Source organism: Cyprinodon tularosa, unplaced genomic scaffold, assembly GCF_016077235.1.
Source record: "Cyprinodon tularosa strain WSP-4 unplaced genomic scaffold, ASM1607723v1 ctg684, whole genome shotgun sequence".
In the NCBI taxonomy this organism is placed as follows: domain Eukaryota; kingdom Metazoa; phylum Chordata; class Actinopteri; order Cyprinodontiformes; family Cyprinodontidae; genus Cyprinodon; species Cyprinodon tularosa.
Genome location: NW_024039434.1, coordinates 116,361 through 141,819, shown reverse-complemented (window position 1 = coordinate 141,819; position 25,459 = coordinate 116,361). Strand labels below are relative to the sequence as shown.

General features: G+C 35.8%; 1 protein-coding gene across 1 annotated transcript; it reads right to left on the bottom strand.

Moving 5' to 3' along the window:
• Positions 1-25,168, bottom strand: txk (TXK tyrosine kinase). Its single transcript, XM_038267781.1, has 16 exons — positions 24,955-25,168; positions 15,817-15,865; positions 12,635-12,716; positions 12,434-12,559; positions 10,593-10,657; positions 10,302-10,361; positions 10,163-10,217; positions 9,932-10,011; positions 9,729-9,853; positions 9,583-9,657; positions 6,443-6,614; positions 6,143-6,359; positions 3,466-3,530; positions 3,115-3,233; positions 2,873-3,030; positions 1-439 (listed from the first exon to the last, which is right to left on the bottom strand). Exons 1-16 carry the CDS (start codon positions 24,965-24,967, stop codon positions 368-370), a joined length of 1,533 nt encoding a protein of 510 aa, XP_038123709.1. The 5' UTR covers positions 24,968-25,168; the 3' UTR covers positions 1-367.
• Positions 25,169-25,459: the final 291 nt, after the last annotated feature.

Here is a 25,459-nt window from a genome sequence, read left to right as displayed (position 1 = left end):
TTAATCATTTAATCATTTATTTGATCATTCAGGCTTCATAGACATAGTTTCGCTGCTAGTTTGTATTTTACAGTGTATACATTAATATGAACAGAAGCTTAATGTTTGAAACTAACTTTCACATACTGATAATTAGTTTGAAATTTCTAATGTCTTGTTAGATTTACAGTATAATTCAAAAATAAATAAATGATATAAAGCACTGATAGAGGTAAAAGTATTTTTCTTATATAGAAAAATATATATTTTTACAGCAGAGCCATGATGGTTAATCTGAATGGCTATTATTTACACCAATTAAACATTTCTAATACATAATTTAAAAACAGTTTGATACACAGAGGTTAGAAAACATCACATCTTTGGTTTAATCTGGAGTTTCAGCCAATTTTCTGATCTCCTCCAGAAGCTCTGAGAACTTCGGCCGACCGTCAGGTTTCTGGAATATCAAAAAAAAAAAATGAAAAGGATGTTAAAGAAAAAACTGATTAAAAGAAAAAGATACAGTTTTTATATATCAATTCTAACAGTAAGAAACATATTGCTTCCCTACTTAGTTTAACAGTCTAAGTCTTTTATTTTCCATCCTCCTTTCTTCCCTGGTGTGCTTTACTTCCTATTGCCTCATCTCCTTCCTTTCCTCCTTCCTTCCTTGTCTCCTACCTGCCCAGAGCCCTACTTTCCTTCCCTCTTTGTTTCCAATTGTTTTATTCCTTTCTTGCATCTAAGTTTTCTTCTCATTTCTACCTTGTGTCCTAATCTTATGTATCCTGGTATTCCATCTTCCAACTAGGATGCATATTTAAAACCTGTTTGCTCCCTGACTTCCCTAATCTTATGATAAAAGTCTGAATATTATGTTTTATTATAAATGTAAGGAATGACCGGGCTTGGATTTTATATCCACTGCATCTGTTCCTTTTTTTTTTTTTTATACCATTTCAGGTCCAGATTAATCAACAAAATTTGTTCTACAGCAAGAAACATTTACCATCTTTAACGGAATGTGAATTTCCCAGACCAAATCTGTGTTGGTGTCACTTAAAATTAAATAAAATACTTTCAACATGAAACTGATGTAATTCTTTTAATTTATTTAGTTTTATGGCTCAACTTCATTTTGACAATTCAGTTTCTTTGTGTAAGATCACCGGGTCCTTATGGTGCAGAGTAAAAAACATTGATTCAGAGAGTGACATTTAACATCAACTTATGTTTAACATATTTTAACCTGAAGTTTGAGTGGTATAATAATGTTTAATTATAAATTAAGCCCGTCAAAATCGTGAGATCTAAAATCTACACTACCGTTCAAAAGTTTGGGGTCACATTGAAATGTCCTTATTTTTGAAGGAAAAGCACTGTGCTTTTCAATGAAGATAACTTTAAACCAGTCTTAACTTTAAAGAAATACACTCTATACATTGCTAATGTGGTAAATGACTATTCTAGCTGCAAATGTCTGGTTTTTGGTGCAATATCTACATAGGTGTATAGAGGCTCATTTCCAGCTACTATCACTCCAGTGTTCTAATGGTACAATGTGTTTGCTCATTGGCTCAGAGGGCTAATTGATGATTAGAAAACCCTTGTGCAATCATGTTTACACATCTGAAAACAGTTTAGCTCGTTACAGAAGCTACAAAACTGACCTTCCTTTGAGCAGATTGAGTTTCTGGAGCATCACATTTGTGGGGTCAATTAAACGCTCAAAAAGGCCAGAAAAAGAGAACTTTCATCTGAAACTCGACAGTATATTCTTATTCTTAGAAATGAAGGCTACTCCATGTAAGAAATTGCTAAGAAATTGACGATTTCCTACAACGGTGTGTACTACTCCCTTCAGAGGACAGCACAAATAGGCTCTAACCAGAGTAGAAAAAGAAGTGGGAGGCCGCGTTGCACAACTGAGCAAGAAGATAAGTACAATAGAGTCTCTAGTTTGAGAAACCGATGCCTCACAGGTCCCCAACTGGCAACTTCATTAAATAGTACCCCGCAAAACACCAGTGTCAACATCTACAGTGAAGAGGCGGGTGCGAAATTCTGAGTGCCCATCCAACCAATCCAACTTGTGGGAGCTGCTTCTGGAAGCGTGGGGTGCAATTTCTCCAGATTACCTCAACAAATTAACAGCTAGAATGCCAAAGGTCTGCAATGCTGTAATTGCTGCAAATGGAGGATTCTTTAACAAAAGCAAAGTTTGATGTAAAAAAAAATCTTATTTCAAATACAAATCATTATTTCTACTCTTGTCAATGTCTTGACTCTATTTTCTATTCATTTCACAACGTATGGTGGTGAATAAGTTTGACTTTTCAGGAAAACACAAAATTGTTTGGGTGAGTTTATGATAGTGATTTAAAATCTTTAAAAACATTCAAATCAAACATACCATTGATAGTGTCTGACTATGGGGACTAACATCCCAATTAACTGAAATAACTATTTCATAAGAAAACAAAAAATAGGAGGTTACACAAATGAACTATTGAACAGCCTAGACCCTGGAATATGATGATAAACCTTCAGATTCTAAATTTAAGACACTTTTTCAGAATTAAAACTAGTGTTGCACCGATACCGATACCAGTATCGGGTGGGGCCCCGATATAGCACTAAAACAGTGGTATCGTATCAGCAAGTACCAACAAATAGGGCACCGATACCATTTTAAGAGCCAAAAGTTTATTTAACCATTGTCACCCATTCCAGGTAGGCAATAAAAAGTTCTACTGGGTTTACTTTGTTTTAGTCCTTTTCCTGCTTCACGAAGGTATTAAATTTTCCATAAAAGAATTCATATTCTGTTCCCACAACCAGGCATCTCTACAACCAGCTTCTGTTTAAGGGTCCCTGTGTGCTTTGGTACCTCATGCCAGCAGCGATACATGATGGTGTAGAGCGACTGATTGGCGCGATGCGGTCGGTACAGACGGGTCCCTCTGGTGATGTCATTCACCACCTCCAAGTTGGAGCGGTTCTCGAAGGGCGTTCGACCCTCTGAGTAGATCTCCCACATCACCACACCTGCACGCAAACACGTCAGACGCTCCTGATGCTGGAAAACCACAACAATCATCTGCAGCTTCGAGTGTTCATTAGGCCTCCTACCGAAGGACCAGACGTCTGATTTACTGCTGTATTTACTGTAATGGAGAACCTCAGGAGGAGACCACTTTACGGGGAACTTGGCTCCACTGGAGCTGGTGTACTGATTGTCCAGAACATATCTGCAGTCATTTCAAAAGTGAAACTGAAAGTTAATGACTTTAGGGGGACATTTAAAGGGAGATAATAAACAGAAGACCTCAATAAAACAAACAGATCTGAACTTACATACGAAAGCCATAAATGAAATGTTTTAATGTACAGCATTTATTAATTTATATTTCATCAGTATTGAGTTGTTCAATACAGAACACATTATAAGAAGAATGAGTTGAAATAAAGCCTCTACTGTACCTGGTCATCCCAAAGTCGCTGACCTTCACAACGTTGTTCTCGTTAACCAGACAATTCCTGGCTGCCTGAATCAACACACATCAGGAGCAAATATTAAACAGGACTTAAAGCAATAGACCAGAGTGTTCTGATAACAGTTAAATACAGGTAATACCTTATATGATGCAGGTAAAACTGTTTAGTATAAATCCATATTAGGTGGACCCAGAGTCAGAGGTTAACCTCCTGTTTGAGGAGGTCAAAGACCAAACTGGACTTCTCCTTATTGGTGGATGAAGTAATCAACGGTAGTACTTGAGTAAAAGTATTAATACTTATAGTCAAATCTAACTTAACTTGAATAAACATCTCAAGTATTAAATTACTCACTTTTGAAAATACTTAAGTATTCAAAAGAGCAAATTAATATGTCCAATATCATTACATTTCTGTATAATTTTCAGATTAATTTTACAGAACCTTGTAACTCTCAGAAACCACCTGATTTATTGATGAATGGAACCACCTGTTACAAATTCTACATAATTTATAACGAATGTCTAGAAAAATAAGGAAAACTGAAAACTGGAGAGTCTTGATTCTCCTCACACTTTCACTATAGAATAGAGGTTTGAGGTTGAATGATTACAACACAGAACTTGGCTATATGGCAACAACTAATGTCTACAAATAATATCTGCCCTGAGTTTTTCACGTCTAGGGAATGTCCTGCAAATCTGTAAAACATTGGTGACCAAATTCAGACCTAAGGGCTGCTATCTGCCATGTTGAAATTGGATTTAAAGATGTGAAAATGTGGAATAGAAAGCTAAGCTGAGCCAAAAGGAACAAATAACTAGCAGCTTCCTAGAAATGGAGTGGAGTAGAAAGTACAATATTTGACTTTGAAATGTGGTGGAGTTAAAGTTATAAGAAAAACATTTCCTCATGTATAGTAAAGATACTCAAAAAATATATTAAGTACAGTAATAAACTAAATGTTACTTTCTACCACTGCTTCTTTAATCATGTAAAGCACTTTGCATTGTCTTTGTACTGAATTGTGCTATACAAATAAATACAAATAAATTTGCCTTGCCTTGTCTTGCCTTCTAAGCTCTTGTATCAAAATCAACAAATGTTTTATTAAAATGCTGTGGAAAATTAGGTAAAGGAGATTGGTTAGTTTCAAATGTTCCTATTAAGTTGCTAATTTCTTTGAATTTCACAATGTTATTTTCAATAGCTGTACAGCCATTTTTTTAATATAATAAATTAAGTTTTTTTATATTTTTTTTTTACTTATATATGTTGTTGCCTGATTCCATTTGCCGTTTAACTTTGTTGCTAAAACACGTGAATTTCCTCATTGAATTAATGAGGTTTCTATTTCTAAGATCACAGTAAATCTTCCTGTTTGAAAAACAGACTAAGAAGAGAAGCTGTAAAGTCTCAGATGAGTCATCTGACTGAAAAGTAAAAGAGTATTAAAACCAGCATATTATAGCGGTTTAGTCGATGTTCATATATCCAGTACAATAAACTTTTATGATCCATAAAGATTCACTTCTAAGGAGGTAGAAGTCCACGTTGGGTTTCGGCCCTCTAAGACCTTTAGCTTCAACCTCTGGAACCAACTTACCTGAATTTGAATAAAACCAAGAAAAGCTTTTATCTACCTTTAAGAATCTACCTGCTTTAAAACCTCAGTCCAAAACATCTCCACTGCAAAAAATGTAAATCTAAATAAGTAATTGTTTCTTAAAATAAGTGCATTTTATTCTAAGTTGAGGAGGTAAATGAAATACTTTGCCAATGGAACAAGACAATTTACATTTGAATTAAGAAAAATCAATTGCATTGTCTTATTTAAAGTGCATATTATCTAATTAACTTATTTTAAGTGTAAAAATACTCATTCCATTGGCAAACGATTTTATTTACCTGCTCAAATTAAGTGTAAATACACTTGATTTAAGACATTTTTTACTTAATTTCAGATCGTTTTTGCAGTGTCTAAGGATCATTTTCAAAAGAACTTAAAAAAAACCCCATCTACTTCGGTTCCCATGACGACTGAAATGATGACCTGTTTGAGTCTAGTTGACTCATCAGTGTTCATCATGTTCATAAAAACATTTGATCATAATTTTTCAACCTTTGATCAGAGCAAAAACTAATTTATAACAGTAGATTAACTCTAACTACACTGGAAAAACGATCTAGAAATAAGTAAAAATTTCTTAAATTAAGTGTATTTAGCCTTAATTTGAGTAGGTAAACAAGATGATTTGCCAATGGAATGAGTATTTTTAATCTTAAAATAAGATATTTAGATACAATGCACATGAAATTAGACAATCCAATTGTGTTTTCTTATCTTAAATGTAAATTGTCTTGTTCCATTGGCAAAATGTCTCTTTTGCCTTCTCAATTCAAGAACAAACGCACTTATTTTAAGAAAAAAATGACATATCTAGATTTGGATTTTTTCCAGCGTAGGAGCTTTGTTTACATGTGTTAAACATGTAGCTAGTGAAAATTCTTCAGTCAACCGAGGACATTAAAAGTAGACAACTAAGATTAAAACATAAATGACAGCATAAGATGATAATGAGTAATATAAGATTGTATTTTAGCCAAAGATTAAATGACCATCAGATTATAATCCAGAAGCCTCCCTTTGCTAGAGACTCACCAGGTCTCTGTGGATGAAGCTCTGAGCTTCCAGGTACTCCATCCCCTCACAGACATCCTGGCACATTGAAAGAAGCCACGCCTCCTTTAGAGCCCCGCCCCTCTGCCGCAGGTAGTTCAGTAGGCAGCCATTGTCCATGAACTCAGCCACGATCAGCAGCGGGCGCTGCTTCAGGCAAACACCGTACAGCTGGACCAGTTTGGGATGGCACAGCCTCCTGGAGGAGGAGACACGGAAAAGTTCAGGAAACACATTTTCTGCATTCTTTTTCTGTTTTTAGTTATGATTCTGCTTCCATACATCATGACTTTGGCCTCCTCGATAAAATCTTCCTCATACATGGCTCCCGCTCTGATGGCTTTGATGGCCACTCTCTGCTGGTCCCTCCACTTGCCCAGCCTCACCACTCCAAACTGGCCGCTTCCAAGTTCCTTCATGACGGTCAGCTCACTGGGATTTATTTCCCACTTCTCTGATTATCATCAAGAGAAGAGAAAACATGTCAATAATAATAGGTTGCATGTTATGCATTTCAAACGTTAAATTCTATTGAAGTATTGAGCAGCAGGATAGAGCTACAGAATCCACCATTAGATATGTATTTTGTAGTTACATTTACTTCAGTACTCTAAGACAAAAAGTAGTTTAGGAGTGGGTTTATTGCATTGTCAATATTTTGTTATTAACAGAGACACAAAATTCTCTATGAATTTGGACGAACTGGTAATTTTAATGATTAGCATCAGGTCATCTGCATACAGTGGCGTAGCCAGAAAATTTCTATAAGGGTGGCCAGGCAATAATCGACATACACTGAGGGGTGGCTGAAAGTGGACAGGCGCCAGAACCTCAGGGTCAATCTACTCTTCTCCAACAGGAAAATTAACGAGCACAAAGGCCATATTTTCTAAATGGAGACAAATTATACTTTCCTACAGCCTTTATTAAAAAATATACACATATATTTAAACATCCATGCTGTTTAGATAAAAGGTATAGTGGGTAAAATTCTTTCAGGTTTGAGTTCTGGAGCGAACATCTTTTCCATTGTCATTACTTACCTGCTTTTATCAATAATCATTATGCAAAAAATATATATTTACTATTAATATCTACATAAATTGATTCTTTAATAAGTTTTTATTAAAATAGTTATTTATCTATGATTTCACTGATGATTTCTACATGATGACTTCTCTGAAAAGGGCATTGATTCTGTACTTATCATCTTTATTGTTAGTATATTAATGTGCATAATTAACCACGGGGGGGGGGGGGGGGGGGGGTTGTTAATTAATTATGAAAATATGAAAAATTTAAATGTTTTAAATATTCCACTTGAGAGTACTACTGCAGCCACTGTCTGTATTAGAGGGAAAATATTGGTAGGGGTGGCCAGTGATTGGCTAAGGGTGGCCATGGCCCCCCCTGGCCCCCCATCTAGCTGTCTGTATATAATCACAGCTTTTTGTTTTCAACCTGAAAGATAAATGGAAAAAATGATCCTAACTGGTAGTATAAGACAGCAATGGATCAAAGACAATAAAATCTCTTTTCTCAGATTGACCAGAGAAAAAAACATTAGCTGTGTTTCCATTTAACTGAAATGCAAATATCAAACTAACTTTTGAAAGTTCGAAAAAAAAAAAAAAGGAAAGGCTAATTTTTGGTGTTTCCTTCGTGTTTGAAGCACATTAACAGTGACCCAAAATGTAATTACATCATTTATCGTTCTTCACATTATGTCATCACACATGGCAGTAATAAACAGGAAGTACAGGCTGTAATCTAGCATGGATCCCAGATCAGTAATTGAGGAAAGTTTAAATGAATGCGTTTCTATTTGGCAAGAAGCTTTATGTTAACATGTCAGCTAGTAATGGCGATGTTGCTTCAAACACGCATAGAGGAACATCGGCAGTGAAAACAGCTGATCAGTCATGTACTGTAAGGTATAAGTTTGCTTTACAGAGTTGATTCAGAAAAATTGTTTCCATTTCCCGTTTAGCAAATGAATCCTTTTCAGCAAATCCAGCTCAAGCAAGTGTAAAAACTCTTTTGCTAATTTGAGGGAGATGTTTGGAATTTAGCAGTTTCCATCAAGTTTTGCTGATGCAATACTTCAAAATGCGCCATATAAAAGGCTGATGGAGACGTACCTATTAACTCACTCTAATTTACTAGCTGTGTTTCCTTTCATTGTCTTTTATGTGCATTTTTAAATGTTTTAAAAAGAAAAGATTGATGGAAAACAGAAAATATGCAAATAAATGGCTCACTTTTGCAAGAAAAGTTCTTCTCCAGCTTAAGGAGAGTTTTCACTTTGCTAAAAAATTATTAATATGCGGAATGGGTGATGGAAACAAGTTTGCCGGATGGGTTCTGATGTAGCAAAGATTTCACCCACAGTATCAATTAGCTTTTTGATTACGCTGTTGGTGACGTCCTAGATATTTCCATTGGGCACAAAAACATGGCTTCAAATGACAACAGAAGATGATGAGACCAAAGCATAAACAGCATCACATGTGGTCCATGCTAGTTCAAAACCTTAACCTACCATTTAGCATGCCCTTTACTAACTGTAGAAGCCAATATGTACAAACTCTATAAAAGAAAGGAAATGATGTGTGTATGGGCGTGTGTTTCACTGGAAAAGGCTAATTGGTTTTGACCGCTTGGCTTGGAAATGGTGTCAACCCACAGCTGGTGGTTTGATTCATTTTTTTGTTTATTGTAAGCAGGCAAGAGTGGGAATAAATTAGCTTTAAAACTGCAAGAACAGCATCTGGACAATTCCTGTTCACCATCTCACCCCGGCAAATGCGTGTCAACCATAGAAGTCCGGTTTATAAACACTCCAGTGGCTTTAAGCGTCAGCTTAGCGCCTACACTAACATTGATGTCTGATATATTATGCTTTAAATAGCCTCAATAAATGGAAACATGGCTAATTGTTGTTTTTTTTCTATGCCAACATTTTAAAAATCCCTTTAAATGTTGACTGATATTTCGATGGAAGCCTGCATATTTCAGTCCTTTATTTTGTAATCCTTTTTTTTGTATCTCAGTTTCAGGTCTTTAGTATGTCTGTGATGCCATGCCGCATCTCCTGTCTGCACTGGAAAAAAATCAAAATCTGGATAAGTAATTGCTTCTTAAAATAAGTGCATTTGTTCTTGAATTGAGAAGGTAAAAGAGACATTTTGCCAATGCAACAAGACAATTTACATTTAAAATAAGAAAGCGCATTTATATTGTCTTATTTGAAGTGCATTTTATCTAAATATCTTATTTTAAGCGTAAAAATACTCTTTCCATTGGCAAATCATTTACCAACTCGAATTAAGGGTAAATACACTTAATTTCAGAAATTTTTACTTATTTCTAGATTGTTTTTCCAGTGTGCTCCAGTTTATAGAGGTGTTGAATTTATTTACCTGAGCTGAAGCCTGCTGTGGTTGGCACACACCTTCCCATCGGTCCCACAGCGTAGCGTAACCGGGTCACTAGACCTACAAACCAAGAAGCATTAAATACAACAGCAGGATCCGTACATGTACAGAGGAGCAGGTCGTTTACCTACCGGCCGCATTGTGTTCATGGTAGTGTATAACATCTGGTATGGAGTTGAAGGTGTGTTTTTCAGCCAAGTAAAACTGTCCAGTATCCGTTATTTTAATCTGGTAATGTCTAACATCACCATTTGGACTGTAAAGAAAATATATTTGGTTAAATATTTTTTATAGATGCAAATGTTATTTGATTTCCTTGAGCTTTGTGATTCACCTTAATGTCTTTGTATAAACTGAAACAGTATAGGTGCCTTGTTTACTGGACTCTCGCACAATAAAACCTCCTTCTTTGTCCTGGAAAGAAAACAACACATTTTTAGAAATAAATTGTAGAGGTCTTTAACAAACTTAACATTGATACATTGCACATTTAAGCATTATCTTTAAATTGTATGTTTTATATATAAATTGATGTATATTCAGCTAGAATGATGGAGAAAAATACCTGCTGTTTCAGCAGCTGTTCAGCTTCTGTTCTGGTGATGTTCTTGCAGTACCACCTAAATTATAATGAATTTGACAAGTGCTATTGCCTCATTCTGCAGCTGATTGGAAGAATAAAAATTAAAAAACTAAACACTTACGAGTTTGCCTCGATTCTGTTTTTCTCTGTTACGTAGTTACTGGGGATGAATCCTTTATTCCTGAGAAAAACAATGCAAATAAACTTTTAGCAGTCTCTAAAACATGACATTTCACACCTATTTCTTTAACATATATATATAAAAAAAACAATGAACTGCTGAATTAGACCACTTTAGAGTATTAAATCACATTTTAGCAAATATATTTAAGAAATATATTTCTCATGGATACACAAATACTATCAGCATTTAACGTTGCTGTAGAATTTGTGCAGATTTGTACAGACGTACCCGTGTCTGTCCTCTGCTCTCCACCATAGCTGGTCCTGCTTGTGGAGGATGACGTACTCCTCTCCCTATAAAAACAACATATTAAGACCAACACTTTAATTTTCTTGTTTATCTCCATTTTAAATGGAATTCCTATGGACATAACCCCAATTTGTAATTCTGTATTGGTATATTTTTGTATCTTTGGACTTTTTCTATTGACTATATGTCAATTATAGCCTACTACATCTTTGACACTTTCATCAAAAACCCATCTCTTTATATGACCAAGTAAGATCATTTTAGCTTCATCAGGGGTCTGTCATGATCTGGCCTGTTTGCTCCTCCTTAATTAGTCATTCCTTTCACCTGTCGTTTTCCCTCCCTGCCTCAATTATAATTTATTCCTCTCACCTGTTTCCTCTGGTTTATATTCAGTTCAGCCTGAGCATTCAGGGCCAGATCATTTCTTGTCTTTCTGTCAGTCTGTCTGTTCAGTTTTAGCTCATGGTTCATGTCCTGGATCCTAGCGGCCAGTGGAAAGAGAGTTTTAGTGTTTGTCTCGTCTCCTGATGGTCCACTGTTCCTCCCCCGCAGGAGTCCTCTGGGTTTTTGGCTCAATATGTGAGGAGGTTCAGTTTTTATCCAGTAAGCCTGGCTCCAGGGAGGAGAACAGTTTAAAGTCCTGCATCTAGTTCTGGTTCCACGTCCTGTCTCGGCTACCCTTTGCCACTGAGCCTGCCTGTCTGCACCTGATCCTGTCTGCTCCTGTGCGTGACCACCTGGTCATGCTTCTGGTCCCAGTCAGACTCTGAACCCTCCTGGGAGCCTGTGGATGCCTGGAAGTCTGGATCCTGCCACCTGTTTCTGTTCCTGCCTGATCTGGATCCTGCCTGTTCTGTCTGTTCCTGTCTGTTCTGGATCCCTGACCAGGATCGGCTTCCAGCATGACCTCTAGGACTGCAGGACTTGGGGACATTCTTGGTCTGGACTGTTAAACCAGGTAAGTGACCAACTCGGATAATCTTCTGTCAGATGATCGTGGTCACTTACCTGTGTTTCTCCCACTACAGAGTGTCTGAGATTGGGCGGTGCCCCGCCCCCCTGCCTGCAGTGTCCGCGAGCCACAGCTCCGCTTTTGTTTTGTTTGTTTATTTAATAAACGTTTTGAACTTTCCTACTGACTGTCTCTCCTTGAATACTGGGTCCATCTGTCCGCGTTCTTGACAGGGTCCTAATGTTAGAAATTTATGAATAAGCTACTGTGAATGTTAAAGTAACAATCAATAGAAATACAGAGTAATAAAAAAGTTTAATAACAATAAACAATTAACTTGAAGCAAAACCAACTCCCTAAACAACTATTTTTGAAGATTATAAAATATAGGCTAAGTCTCTGAGGTGCTATTGTCTGATTTCCATAGTTCATAATATGTCTCGGTTCCATATTATTGCAGTACTAGACATATTGCAGTAGATTTTTTCAAAATGTTTGAAAGGGTATTGGCTTTTGTCTCTCTTTAGGCTTTCCCTATGCATAGTGATGTTATATGACCATAAAAAAAGACCTAAAACCATTTGATCGTGATAATATAAGGTTACATGAAGTGTCCCTTGTTCTTTTCCATGAGGAGCAACTCCGATAGAAATGTTGTTAAAATCCATCAATAACTTTTTTAGTTATTTTGAAAAAAGACAGACGGACAAACCAACAATATTGAGAACATAACCCCCTTAACAGAGGTAATAAATCCCTCTCCTTATTGAAAAAGCATTTTATTTACCATAGTTTAAGCACATGGGAATTTAAACGGTTTGTTTAAAAGGAACTTAATGAATATTAGGCCAGTAGCAGTGTGTACCTGTTTAAGAGTGAGGTCACTGTCCTCCTTGGCAGTGAAATCGTACATGGCTACAACATTCAGCAGGCCTTCTCCTTCACCATTCTCTGGCGGGGGTTGAGGGAGTTTCTTCTTCGACAGGTCGACCTAATTGTTTGATATTAAAAATCAATACCTAGCACTGAAAAACACAAAAATAAAGAGAAATATACCATTTCGTACCGGTCTGGCTGCTCCTGGGTGTCGTCTGCCTCGGAAGCAAAGCGAAGTTCTGCCCCCCATCTCCATGCGTGTGCTGATCTCCCTGAAATCGGCCAAACAATCTATTTTCTTCCTTTTATTCAATGTGTAAAATTTGACAAAATAGTTATTTTGAGCCACTAATATATTTTATTTTAATAAATACCACTTTTTGGTGCTTTGCAGCATTAAAAGAGCAAAAAAAAAAAAAAAAAATCAACAAATGTGATTTATGTGGTTGCTGTTATCTAATTGTTTGTTCAATTTTAAACAACATTGAAAAATTATTAGAAATTTAGTATCTCTGAGCCTATTCTTAAGTTTTGGACCTGTCCAAATATGGGCGGAGTCATGTAGAAGATTCCCCCAACTCACACTGATATATATGCCTGGTTGTATTATTTATTCATCGTTTTTTGGTTAACATTCATCAAAACACAAGATAACTATACAACTATACGACCCAACATTAAAGTGCACCCACTTTCCTTTTCAATGCAAAAACCTACATATTGTCTTTAGTTTAACAAAATATTAAGTTCATCTCTTGGAATAACCATTTTAAGGTAGTATTTTTATCTTTTCAATGAAGCCTATAATATTTTTCACATATTTAGATTAAAGCTAAAGGAATCTGACTGAAAAAAAACTAAGTGAGTAAAAATAATATAGAGAAGTATAGAATAGAAATAGAACAGAAAACCCTAGTATTGTCCAACAATGGGGAAATTCTGGTGTTTACAGCAGCAAAAAGATTATAGAACAAAATGTGGACCTTAGAAAAATGTATGAGGATAAAATAATAGTGAAGAGTTAAAAGATAAACGATAAAATAATACACTGTAAAGTGTTTTAAAATATTTATATATAAAGTTGCAGTAAAAGACAGTTTTCCTCACAATATTCCAGACTAAAATGTTTAAAATGAATTCTGAACTCTTAAACCTGCTTCTCCATAATGGTATTTTGATGCATGCAACTTTGCAAATTTTACAAGCATTGGACACAGCATGCTTACCACATTTCTCTGAGGTTTCCCACAATCTAAAAACTCTAAAACAGGACCTCACTTTGTAAGCTTTAACAGGATGGTCTACCTTTCCTGTGTGTCTTTATAAATGTGAAAGAATGTAATCTAAAATAGGACGTTATAAATATCCCCATTTCCCTATCTTTGCTTAGAAACAATGCAAACATTAGCTAAAACCTTATGGACCTTACTATTCAGATTAGTACCAGCAGCAATAACTCTGGATAGACGTTTTCAATCACTTTAACTGAATTTGGAGGAAAGTTACCCATTCCTCTTTATAACACTGTGTGAACAGTATTTCTGCACAGCTCTCAGGTCTCACCACATTTTTTCAAACAGGTTGAGGTCTACACTTTGACTGGGTCAAAGTACAATCTTCATTGCTCTTGTAGATTTTCTGCTGAATTCAGAAAGTTATCCGCCTGATTAATCTATGCTGTACTAAACGTCAACTGCCTGACCTTGAATTTGAGCCTAGAACAGCAGAGTGGAGGGTCGACGTCATGGTTGCAAAGTTTAGAATGTGCAAAATAAGTAAAAGTCACCTTTTTCACCATTGTGCTTGTCACTCTTTCTGAGGCTCACCACACATTGTGTTTTGCATTTTCATATTGTTACAATGTTTTTTTCCCCAAATATTTTTATGCTTTATTTCAGTTTTTTATTCCAACATCAAACATGGAAAACAAAAATAAATGACAATCTCAACATATAGTGCCCAATTATGAAGAAATACAGGGATTTGACATGAGTAAAAAAAAATAAAAAATTGATGCATATATTATGCTTTGGGATCCACTGCTAAGTCTGTGTTTTCTGCAAAAAATATAAAAGAATGCTGAATACTTTCAAGCTTGCTAATTTCCCTTTAGTAGATATGTTATCAGTTCCAATGGAAGTGTAGTCAGCATTTGTTTAACCCACTGTGCAATACTTGATGGTTAAGATGTTTTTTCCCAAACAATGAAATCAATCTTTTTCCTTGTAAAACACAACTATCTATGAATCGTAGTTCACTTTATGAGAGTTATATGTGTTTGGGAAATAAACCAAGAATCAATTAAATGCTCTTCATTTATCAACTCCCCACTTTGTATTTACAATATTAGAAATATATTGGTTCAGTTTAAACAGAAAATCACAAATAAGCCATTTACATTGTATTGATTTCAACCAGGAATTAATAGTTTTCTGATGTGCTTTGCCTGTTCTCACCCTATAATAAATAAATAAATGTTTCTAAATCTCTATTTTAAGTTTTTTTAATTTTAACCTTGATTTTTAAGAAGAATTTGCTAAAAATAACTAATTAAATTCTGAGTCTGTTCCCATATTAAAACTATTTTCATTGATCAATACTTCTATTTTAGAAATCAAAGATTTGGATAGATTCTCGTCTTTTACTTCAATATAACGCTGAAGTTGCAAAAATTGAAAAAAAAAATTAATATAATTAATAATAATAATAATAATAATAATAATAATAATAATAATATGATAAAAAATATATATATTAATAAAAACATTTCCTCTGAAAGCTGTGCCTTAAAATTACATCATAAAGTATGAGTTCCTTGAATATGAATCTCAAATTTTCTCCTGTTACTTTAGAGGCCATTGTAAATACTGCACAGTTGTTGAAGCTTTATTGAAATATGAACTTTAATATTTAATGTGGTAACTAAGGTCTGTAGAATCTGTTAATGGAGTTTTGGGTTCATTGTTTTTTCTCTGAGCTTTGCAGAGTCTGACTTTAGTACCAAAATTGAAGGAATGACCAATTTAAACATTGAGAACTCACAAACTTTGATTCTTTCCATACTGCCGAATAGTAACATTGCATCTCATAGTAGTTTTTACATTTTGTTAATATAGAACTGTATACTTCAGAGCAACAGGCATCTAAAACTCCTGCTATAATCAAGATTCTTACAATGGCTGAAAATTGTTTCAAACAGCACAACGTCTGCACTCAGTTTTTCACATAAAGGCTTAGATGTATATTATTTTTCCCATTGACTGTAGACATATCTAATTGTAATAAAATATATTTACAGACAGTTCTCTGCTTCTCTTTCAGATGAATCTAATTCAACATAGTCAGTTTATGAACCATTGGGCTCGTCTTTACCTGGTTTGAACAGCACAGCAGCAGCAGATCAAAGAGTGGGTGGAGTGATCTGAAGACAGAGAACAGTAGAGTTAGAGCAACAATAGAAAACATTTCACTCATTTTGTTCAAACAACTGGATGGATGGATGGATGGATGGATGGATGGATGGATGGATGGATGGATGGATGGATGGATGGATGGATGGATGAATCAATGGATGGATGGACGGATGGATGATCGGATGGATGGATGATGGATGGACAGACGAATGATGCATGGACAGATGGATGGATAAATGGATGATGGATGGATGGATGCATTGATGGATGGACGGACAGACGGATGAGTGGATGAATCATCGGATGGATGGATGGATGGATGGATGGATGGATGGATGGATGGACGGACAGATGGATGATAGACTGACGGATGATGGATGGATGGATGGATGGATGGACGGATGGATGGATGGATGGATGGATGGACGGACGGACAGATGGATGATAGACTGACGGATGATGGATGGATGGATGGATGGACGGATGGATGGATGGATGATTGGATGAATAGATGATGGACAGATGGATGGATGGACGGATGGATGAAGGATGATGGATGGACGGACTGACGGATGATGGATGGACAGATGGATGGATGGATGGATGGATGGATGGATGGATGGATGAATAGATGATGGACAGATGGATGAATGGATGGATGGATGGATGGATGGACGGATGGATGGATGGATGGATAGATAGACTAAATAATTATCTAAGTTACTAAGAAAAAAATCAATGATTTGAAAGCTTCCCACAGCAGCTGATAAATAGTATTTTTCTTCCAGATTTGAAACCACACATACGTACATATCTGGACAAATTTTTGTTGCAAAAAGTCAGTAAAAGTGCAACAGAATTATCATTTTTTATATGAAATTACAGCAGAATTATGTTTTAGGTGAGTAAAATAAGATGAATAAAGTCAAAAATGCTAAAAGTTGTAAGCACAACATATATTGTACATCATATAGCTTTGTTCCGTAGTATATTGAAAAAGGTGACATCATATAAAAGATACTGTCTGCAGCATACAGTGTATTTTAGGGGCATTTAGTTGCTATTTACATCTTATCTTTTATTTATGAAAATATGTAATAAAATGTATAGATGGACTAAAACATGTTCCTGAGAAACTTATGTGAGTATACTATGATGAACCAGGTTTTATTGTAGTGATATACTAAACTTTGTGTATCAACATATTAAGCAAACCAGTTAAAAGAAAACTTTAAGAATCTGCATATGGCTACCTTTTTGTGATGAGGATTTCTGAAATACATTAAAATTTTCATTTAAAAAAGCACCACAGCTCCTTTAATGAGCGATAATAAGCAAATGTGCAGCTGTTAGATGGACATAATATCTACAATTCCTAAGTAAACAACCTTTATTCTGATATTCAGCTGTATTTTACCTTCCTGAGTAAAACCCTCGGTTCAATATTTGCCAGAGTTAAACTAATAAAGTTAACTTATGCACTCTTAGTGATGCTTTAACCACTAAAAGATACTTTTTAACAAAGAAATGCATGTTTCTAAAGTCCAGCCAAATGTTTCAATTAACTTTTTTTTATGTTTGTGTCTCTGCGGTTTTGAGTGGGAGGTCTATGTCAGGAAGCGTAGTTTCCTTTTCTGTAGAATTAACACATTGTTCTCTGTGAGTCCTTGTGTGTATGTTTCTGAACTAGATGGTGCATGCGGCCGGGTCATTTTCTCAACCAATTTTTTTGTCTGCGACTGCAGAGAGAGGTGGCTACATTACTTCCTGTGTGAGTTTCACTGAAAAAAAACAAAACTCTCATCTGCAGCAGGAACAAGTGTCATGTAATTTTAAAAGCAAATGTACAAAATAAAAGCATGTTGTCAGAGGACAGTTCTGTCCAATTGCAACAGAACAGTCGTCTGGTGGTTTGTGGTGGATCAACATCTTATAAATACACTTTATCTGTCAGACTTATCAAAACACTCCTTAGTTCCTCAATAATATGATAAGGCAACTAATTTAAATGAATAGAATAGAAACACCTATTATTGTCCCACAATGCGTAAATTCTGGTGTTAACAGCAGCAAAAAGATTATAGAAAAAAAAAATGGTCACACAAATGTGGACCTTGGAAAACTGGATAAGAATAAGATAATAGTGAAGAGTTAAAATATAAACAATAAAATACTGCACTGTAAAGTGTTTTAATAATAGAAAACTCTGCACCAAGATAATAAATAACCAATATACATATACAGCTATGTACATTTTCACAGTAATTGATATTTTAAAAATAATGATAAAGAGAGAGCAGGGGCGACAGTGGCGTTGGATGTAGGAGTTTGCCCTGAAATCGAAGGGTTGACGGTTCAAGCCCCGACTCTGACTTTTATTGTCGTTGTGTCCTTGGGCAAGACACTTCACCTGCATTGTCTACTGATGGTGGTCAGAGGGCCCGGTGGCGCCAGTGTACGGCAGCCCCGCTTCTGTCAGTGAGCCCCAGGGCAGCTGTGGCTACAATGTAGCTTGCCACCATCAGTGTGTGAGTGAATGTAATGTAAAGCACTTTGGTCAAGTCTCCTAACTTGAATAAAGGTGCTATATAAGTACATGCCATTTACCATTTCATCAGTCCAGAGATGATAAAACTTTTTTAAAGGTTTTAAGTTTACCAATCATAAAGGATGAGTCTGATTTGCAAAGATATGGTACTCAAAGTGCAATATGCTACCAGGGCTCCTCAAATCCAATCCTAGAGGTCTGAATTATCTCCTCAGTATGCAGCCAAGTTCAACAGAGTCCTGCTAATGGCCTGATTATTTGACTCTGGTGCGATGAAAAAGAGGTATATCTTAAAGATGAACAACACCAGAGCTCAAGTGTCAGAATGAAAGAACTATAGACGAAAGCAGGTGTGGGCAATTCCAGTTTTCAAGATCTGGTTTCCTTATACCTAGAGATATGTCCTGAAACACCTGAATTAAATAATTATTAGCGAGACTCTTGAAACTGTGCATAACAAGGATATGGTTGAGAACGGCTGGAGCTGCCCATCCCTGGACTAAAGCTTGGGTCTTCAACCATGATCAGCAATACCCACTGTCCTGCATTTTTAGGAGCTTCACACACCTGAAGTGAATAAATGGGTAACAAGCCTCCGCAGACCTCTACACCTTCTGAGGAAGCATTGCAACCATTCAACCTGAGTGTGTTGTAGCAGACATATGGAAAACTGTATGAGCCCTCTTTCATCCCTTTGACATGAAAACTGGCTCAGAGCTCATCTAATTAACTATTTCTGTCCAGACAGAGACACCTATGGAGATAGTTCCCTATTACATTTTCTAACATAGAAATTACTGATTCTGTCTTCTTGAACCCCAGTCAGCCTCAGCAGATGGCCGCTCACACTGAGCCTGGTTCTGTTGGAGGTTCTTCCTGTTAAAACGGAGTTTTTCCTCTCCACTGTCGCTACAAGCATGCTTAGTCTGAGGGATTGCTCTAGAGTATTGAGTCGATGCAATCAGCTGGCTTCCTTCCTGACTGTATGATCTGGTTGAATTATCTATGTAGAGCGCCTTGATTGGTGGTATATAAATAAACTTACACTTGTTTAAATTTTTTCACATTATACTATAAAATTTCAATATTTTATTGGGACGGCATGTGATAGAAAAACTCAGTGCATTCAAAAGCTGTAAAGTGGAAGGACCAGGACACTGAGCTCTAATAAATGTGGATCCTGTAAAACATCGTGTACATCTGTACACAAACTCCTTTACTCTGGTATCATAAACTTCCATGCCAACCAACTCCCTCCAAAAATCATCCATTAGTGAATTTGTTTGGGTGGTGTCCCTTTTTTTTTCAACATAAGATCCTTAATAAATTGCTTAGATAATATAAGACAACACATAGGACAGGTCAGGAAAATATCTGAGAAGTTTAAAGAAGGATTAGGTTCTAAAACAATGTCCTGATCTTTGAACATCTCATAGAGATCGTTTCGACCCATCATCACCATCCATGTTCACAGAATACTATTAAACTACTGAAACAGATTTAATCAGGCATCAACCCAGAGCTCAGGTGGGGTAAGTTATTAACGGGGGAACCATTGGTCAATTTCTCAACAAATCTGCTGTTTAGAATTGGTTACATAGATTTATTCCATTTCCAATTCAAACTGACATATGGATTTAAGTGTATGACTGAAAATAAAATTTGATTGAACGTATAAGAAATTGCGTTGTTGGATTAGTCAGTATATATTAGCACTTTAAAAACATACATCATTCAAAACATATTTTAAAATTTGTCACAATATATGTATCAATGCATTTTAGTTGTATAAGGAGTGGAAAAGATATGAAACTTTCCACCAACCAAAATCATTTTAATAAAGTAACTTCTTAAGTGATATTTTTTTATCTATGAGTCACCTAGCTTCAAGAAATATAGTGAGAATTGAGGAAAGTATTGCTTCAATAGAATTATATTTTAAAATATTGATGGAAATTAACTCCAGTGCAATGTATATTTTAAAAAATATATCTAGCCATAGTTCATGCATATACTACAGTAGGGGTCGGGAACCTGTGGCTTCAGTGCTTTTTCAAAAATTTATGAAAATTTTTGTTTTTATTTTGTTTTATTATGGTGTGAAGGAGGTCAAACAAACTTTCATTATGTTTCCCAATGCTATAAAAAATTGTATAATAAATGTAAACATTTCTTTCAACAAACATTTGCGTCATAGCAATAGAGATCAGTGGTCATAGCCTGTAACATGCGTTTTAGCGCCACAAGGCAAACAAAGCGGAACACTGCAAAAAATTTAAATCTAAATAATTTTTTCTTCAACTGAAGAGGTAAATGAGACACTTTGCCAATGGGACAAGACAAATTACATAAAAAAAAAAAAAAAACTAATGTACGTATTGTCTTATTTTGAGTACATGTTATCTTGTTATCATATTTTGAGAGTGAAAATACTCATTCCATTGGCAGATCATCTTATTTCCCTGCTTAAATTAAGGCTAAGTACACTAAATTTAAAAAATTTTACTTATTTTTAGATTATTTTTGCAGTGCAGGTGTGTCTCAGACCATGGATCTCGAAGGGAAAAAAAGAATGATAGCTGATGGAAACAGAGGATTCAAAGAAGGGACTGAATAATTTGCTTTCATAACCAATGCGGAAGGAATGCCTGCATTTTTGCTTTGTGAGGAGAGGTTGTCATCACAATGTCAATTTAAAAAATATTCATTTGGAATGGCATTTCCAGGGAAGGCATGCTAAATATGCAGCCAATCACAAAGTTGGGAGTGAGAGAAAAAGTGTGACTGCAGAACCTCTGGATAAATCAGAGGAGAGCAAAGATAGATTTAAAGCTACAGTGTGTAATTTTCAGCGACATCTAGCGTCCAGACTGCAGACCGCAGAATTCGCGGTCTGTGGTCTAAATCCCATATCCATCACCAGGGTTCCTTGGTGTTATTTTTATTTTGAGGATTTGGGGATAAAATGGAAGAAAGTGGACCTACCTGCATCAGAGCGCTACCTGTTCTATTTGTGAATGTTTTTCCATATTTGCAACAAAACTAGCAGCAGTAGTGGAGTCTGGAGATGCAATCCACTCCTTAAAGCTACAGTGTGTAATAATTACAGGGATATACAGTCAGAAATGTAATATATTATACATAACTATGTTATTTATCATCATCTACGACTCAGCCTCTTAACCTTAATATTTGCGTTGCCTTAGAATTCACTTTTCATACTTGTTGCGCACGCGCTAAGCTCTAAGTGAACCTAGCTAATATTTATTGAACTAATTGATAGCTGACGTCGAGAAACCGAACACTCAGCGTTCCTGACTTTAGGCTAGATCAATTTAGATTTGTGGATTTGAGTCTGGATTTGTTAAACTTGCTTTGCGAAAAGGACCCCAGACCTGCTCTGCCTAGACAAAGTTTGCCTCACTAATTTAAACCCTACAGGTTGGAGAAAACCTAAAATGTTATGAAATAATTACGGAGAAACAGTCTATCGTGTTATGAGAATGATTATTTTTTATCCCAAACACTCCTTAATAGGATAAACAACCCCTCTATCTTAGACACCTTGCAGCTCTGAGGCCTCAATAAATGAAACTCTGCACTCATTAATCAATATATGTAAAAGGAAATTAATAGATTGATTTTTTTTACACCACAGAAGCGGAAAATGTTTACAATAATTATAAAACATATCAGTTTTGTCTTGTAATTCAAATTTATATCAGTTTAAATGTAGTTATTGAACACATCTTGAAAATATTGATCAAATATCAGAGCTGGTTCTCTAAAGATAAACACAATAATAAACGTTTAACAAGTTAAAATATTATTATTTTCCTGTGATTTTAAGTATTGACTGAATCTAAAAAAGCATCAGTTACTAACTTTGATGCTTGTTTTCTAAAACTGTTGGACAGTTGAAATGTTGGAAAGAGGAGGGGATGAAGATCAGAACTTCTGGGTTCTGAGGAGGAAGAGGAGGAAAAGCACAGAGGGTTTTCACAGATGACAGAAGATCATTTGAACATTGGATTTAAGGAACCTCTGTTCTTTTAACCTTCCAAAGATTTATAAAGTCTTATGTAAAGTAGCTTGATATGAAATGTTGTGAATTGGCGTTATATTAATAAACTGATTAGATTTTATTGTTGTGTTGCATTTTCCTTTAATAATAAACAGTTTAAGACCAACATCTCCTGTTTCCTTTTATGAAATGCATGAGAGGGACTTTCCTCTGCTTGCAAAAAAATAAACTGGCAACATTTTTTAATTAAGATTTTACACTGATGACTTTATTTGTATCAAAGTGATTTTATTTTTACTTCAGTACATTCTTGTTCTACTCTTTTCACCTAAATGTCTGACACAAAGCTGCCCAGGCCATCTCTAGGCTGCTCAGTCAGCTACATTTCCTTTTTGATGTGGCCTACAGATGTTCTGCTGCACTTTTTCGACCTGTTAAAATAGTCTGTTATTCTGACTGTAATTCTTCTCCTTGCTATCTCAACTATGAGCAGCCATATTGTTTTTAAGGCTTGCTGGACCTGCTAGGCCCAGCAAGCCTTTAAATTTAGACTCAGCATGTCTTTATTCTAGTCCAGGAACATGATTGAATAAATTCTTAAGTCTCTGAAAACAACATAATGAAACATTTGTGTGCACATGTAACTTTTAGGAATTTTGCTCAAAAATAAAACATTATCTTCATTCATTCAATGCTTGACCGCTTGTTTGCTTTTTTTTTGCTGCTGTTGATATCTCCATTTAAGAAAGCATCTAAGGCAAACAATGTACAAAAAATGTAAATCTAAGTAAGTAAATTTTTCCAAAAACAAGTGCATTTCTTCCTGAATTGAGCAGGTAAGTAAGACTCTTTGCCAATGGAATAAGACAGTTTCCATTTAAAATAAGAAAAAACAACTATATTCTCTTACTTCAAGTGCATAATATCTAATTTATCTTATTTTAGGGGTAAAAATGCTGATCCATTGGCAGATCATCTTATTTTCCTATTCAAATTTAAGGTAAATACACTTGTTTAAAGACATTTTTACTAATTTTCAGAACGTTTTTGCGGTGCATATTTTCTATTTTCATCATTTTTTTTAACCAAATGTTGGTCCAGACTTTGACTAGACCTTCTTAAAACATGAATATGTTCTTAGTTTGTAACTTTCCATTGCAGGTTTAGTGTCCTGTTGAAAGACCTGAAGAGTTTTGCAGCTTCTAACAGGTTTCCTTTCATCTTTGCTTGGCTTTAGCTCCTTGTATCTGCACAACAACACAGACCGACGTTCCCGTTCCTGCTGAGGAAAAGCATTCCCACAGAAGTATGCTACTACCAACATGCAGCATTGACGTATTCAGTATGGTTTTGCATCCATGCAAGAAAGTTAACTTTTTCCCCAATTTTTGGCAAAATTCAAGCAGGACTTATTCTTGTTTTCTTTCAAACTTTTTATCTTGACAGCCTTCCTTATAGGTACGATTTGTGCAGCGGTTGCTGATCATCCAGAGCGTAAAGTCCTCAGGGCTTATCAGTGTAATCAGGCATTGCTTTGTTTTGTAACACTTTTGGATATTAATTTAGAAAAAAAAAACATTGCCAAACTTCCTTCCATGCAGCTGATTTGATTTAACATTTTAGTCACCCTTTTTTTTATGTTTCTGACTTTCCACCCACCTTGAACCTAGTTAAACGAATTATAACACACCAACACAAGCCAGAAGGGCTACTATAAAAAAAATTCTGCATACTGTATCTTGTGGTGCTGCAACCTGACATTAGAACTAGAAGAAGCCTTGGAATGTATATAAAAAAAGAGAAATTAATGAAAAAATTTTCTCTGTACTGAATCTTAATGCTTTAACCCCATTATCTTCTTATTAACAACTTGATGTCAGCTTTTTTACATTTAGTCTGTTGTTTTGTGTCCAGATAACTGCAGCTACCTCAGTCAAAGCCATTGGAGGTCTAATTTGTTCCCTTTGATTAATAAGCAAAAACATGAACATCTTAATACCCAAAGGGTGGATGATAATCACCCCTATAAGATATAAAACAACACCTCTGACTTCTGGTCTCTAAAATATGACAGTTAGAAAACTGAAACTTTAGCAGCTGAGAAACTGTCTGCAGACCTGAGGTGTTACATTGCATGCATTTGCCTCTGACTTTCTGATGCTTTTAGACCCAATTTGCACAGCGTCTGCAGTAATAACCACACACAGGGGAAAATTACACTGTAACAGGCAGGTGTTTTGTTTTGATTAGTCACGTGATGAAATGAGAACTGAAGTATAACCGTCACTCTTTGCGTTTAGCTGATGTTGACTTTTTTTTAAGGAAATATACTCATGTGTTTGAGGCTGAAGAAGGACTCTCCTGAGAGTTTTGGAGATCTATGGTAAGATCCAAACCTTTACAACCAAGACTATTCTGTCTTACAGACTTTATTCTTCTTCTTCTTCTTCTCATAATCTCATATTTTTCCACTATAGTTTGTTGAATCTTGCCATGAGGACAAAGATATGAAGGCATCTACTTACTTGATTGAATCATCCTCGTTATTGGTCTTCACTCTCCTCTGTCCGCCTCGTCCTCCCCCCGTAGAGCTCCCTCAGCTCCAGTTTTCACTCTGCAGGTCGAGGTCTGCTTCGATTTCTCAGCACAGGCGGAGCTGCTGTGATGCTGCAGGTAGGAAACGGCTAAAGGCGTGGGGGCAGAGTCAGAGACAAAAGAGATGCAAGGTGGGTGGAGGAAGTAAAGAATGTGAGAGAGGGAAGACAAAGAAAGAAGACTTGATGACAGAAAGAGGATCTTTAATTACAAGTCTTGATATGAACTTTAGCAACTTTGTTAGAGTGCATCAATGTTTACTTAAAACATAGAAATTTTATTATTTGTCAGTGTTTTTAAAATGTTTGAAAGATAAAGAGAGCGATGGAGAGGAAGTGAAACAAATGACGTGAATGAAACCACAAAGCATCCGTCTGAGAGTAAATCCAGGAAGAAGACCCACATGCATAGTTATCATCACGCAGCACCGACATT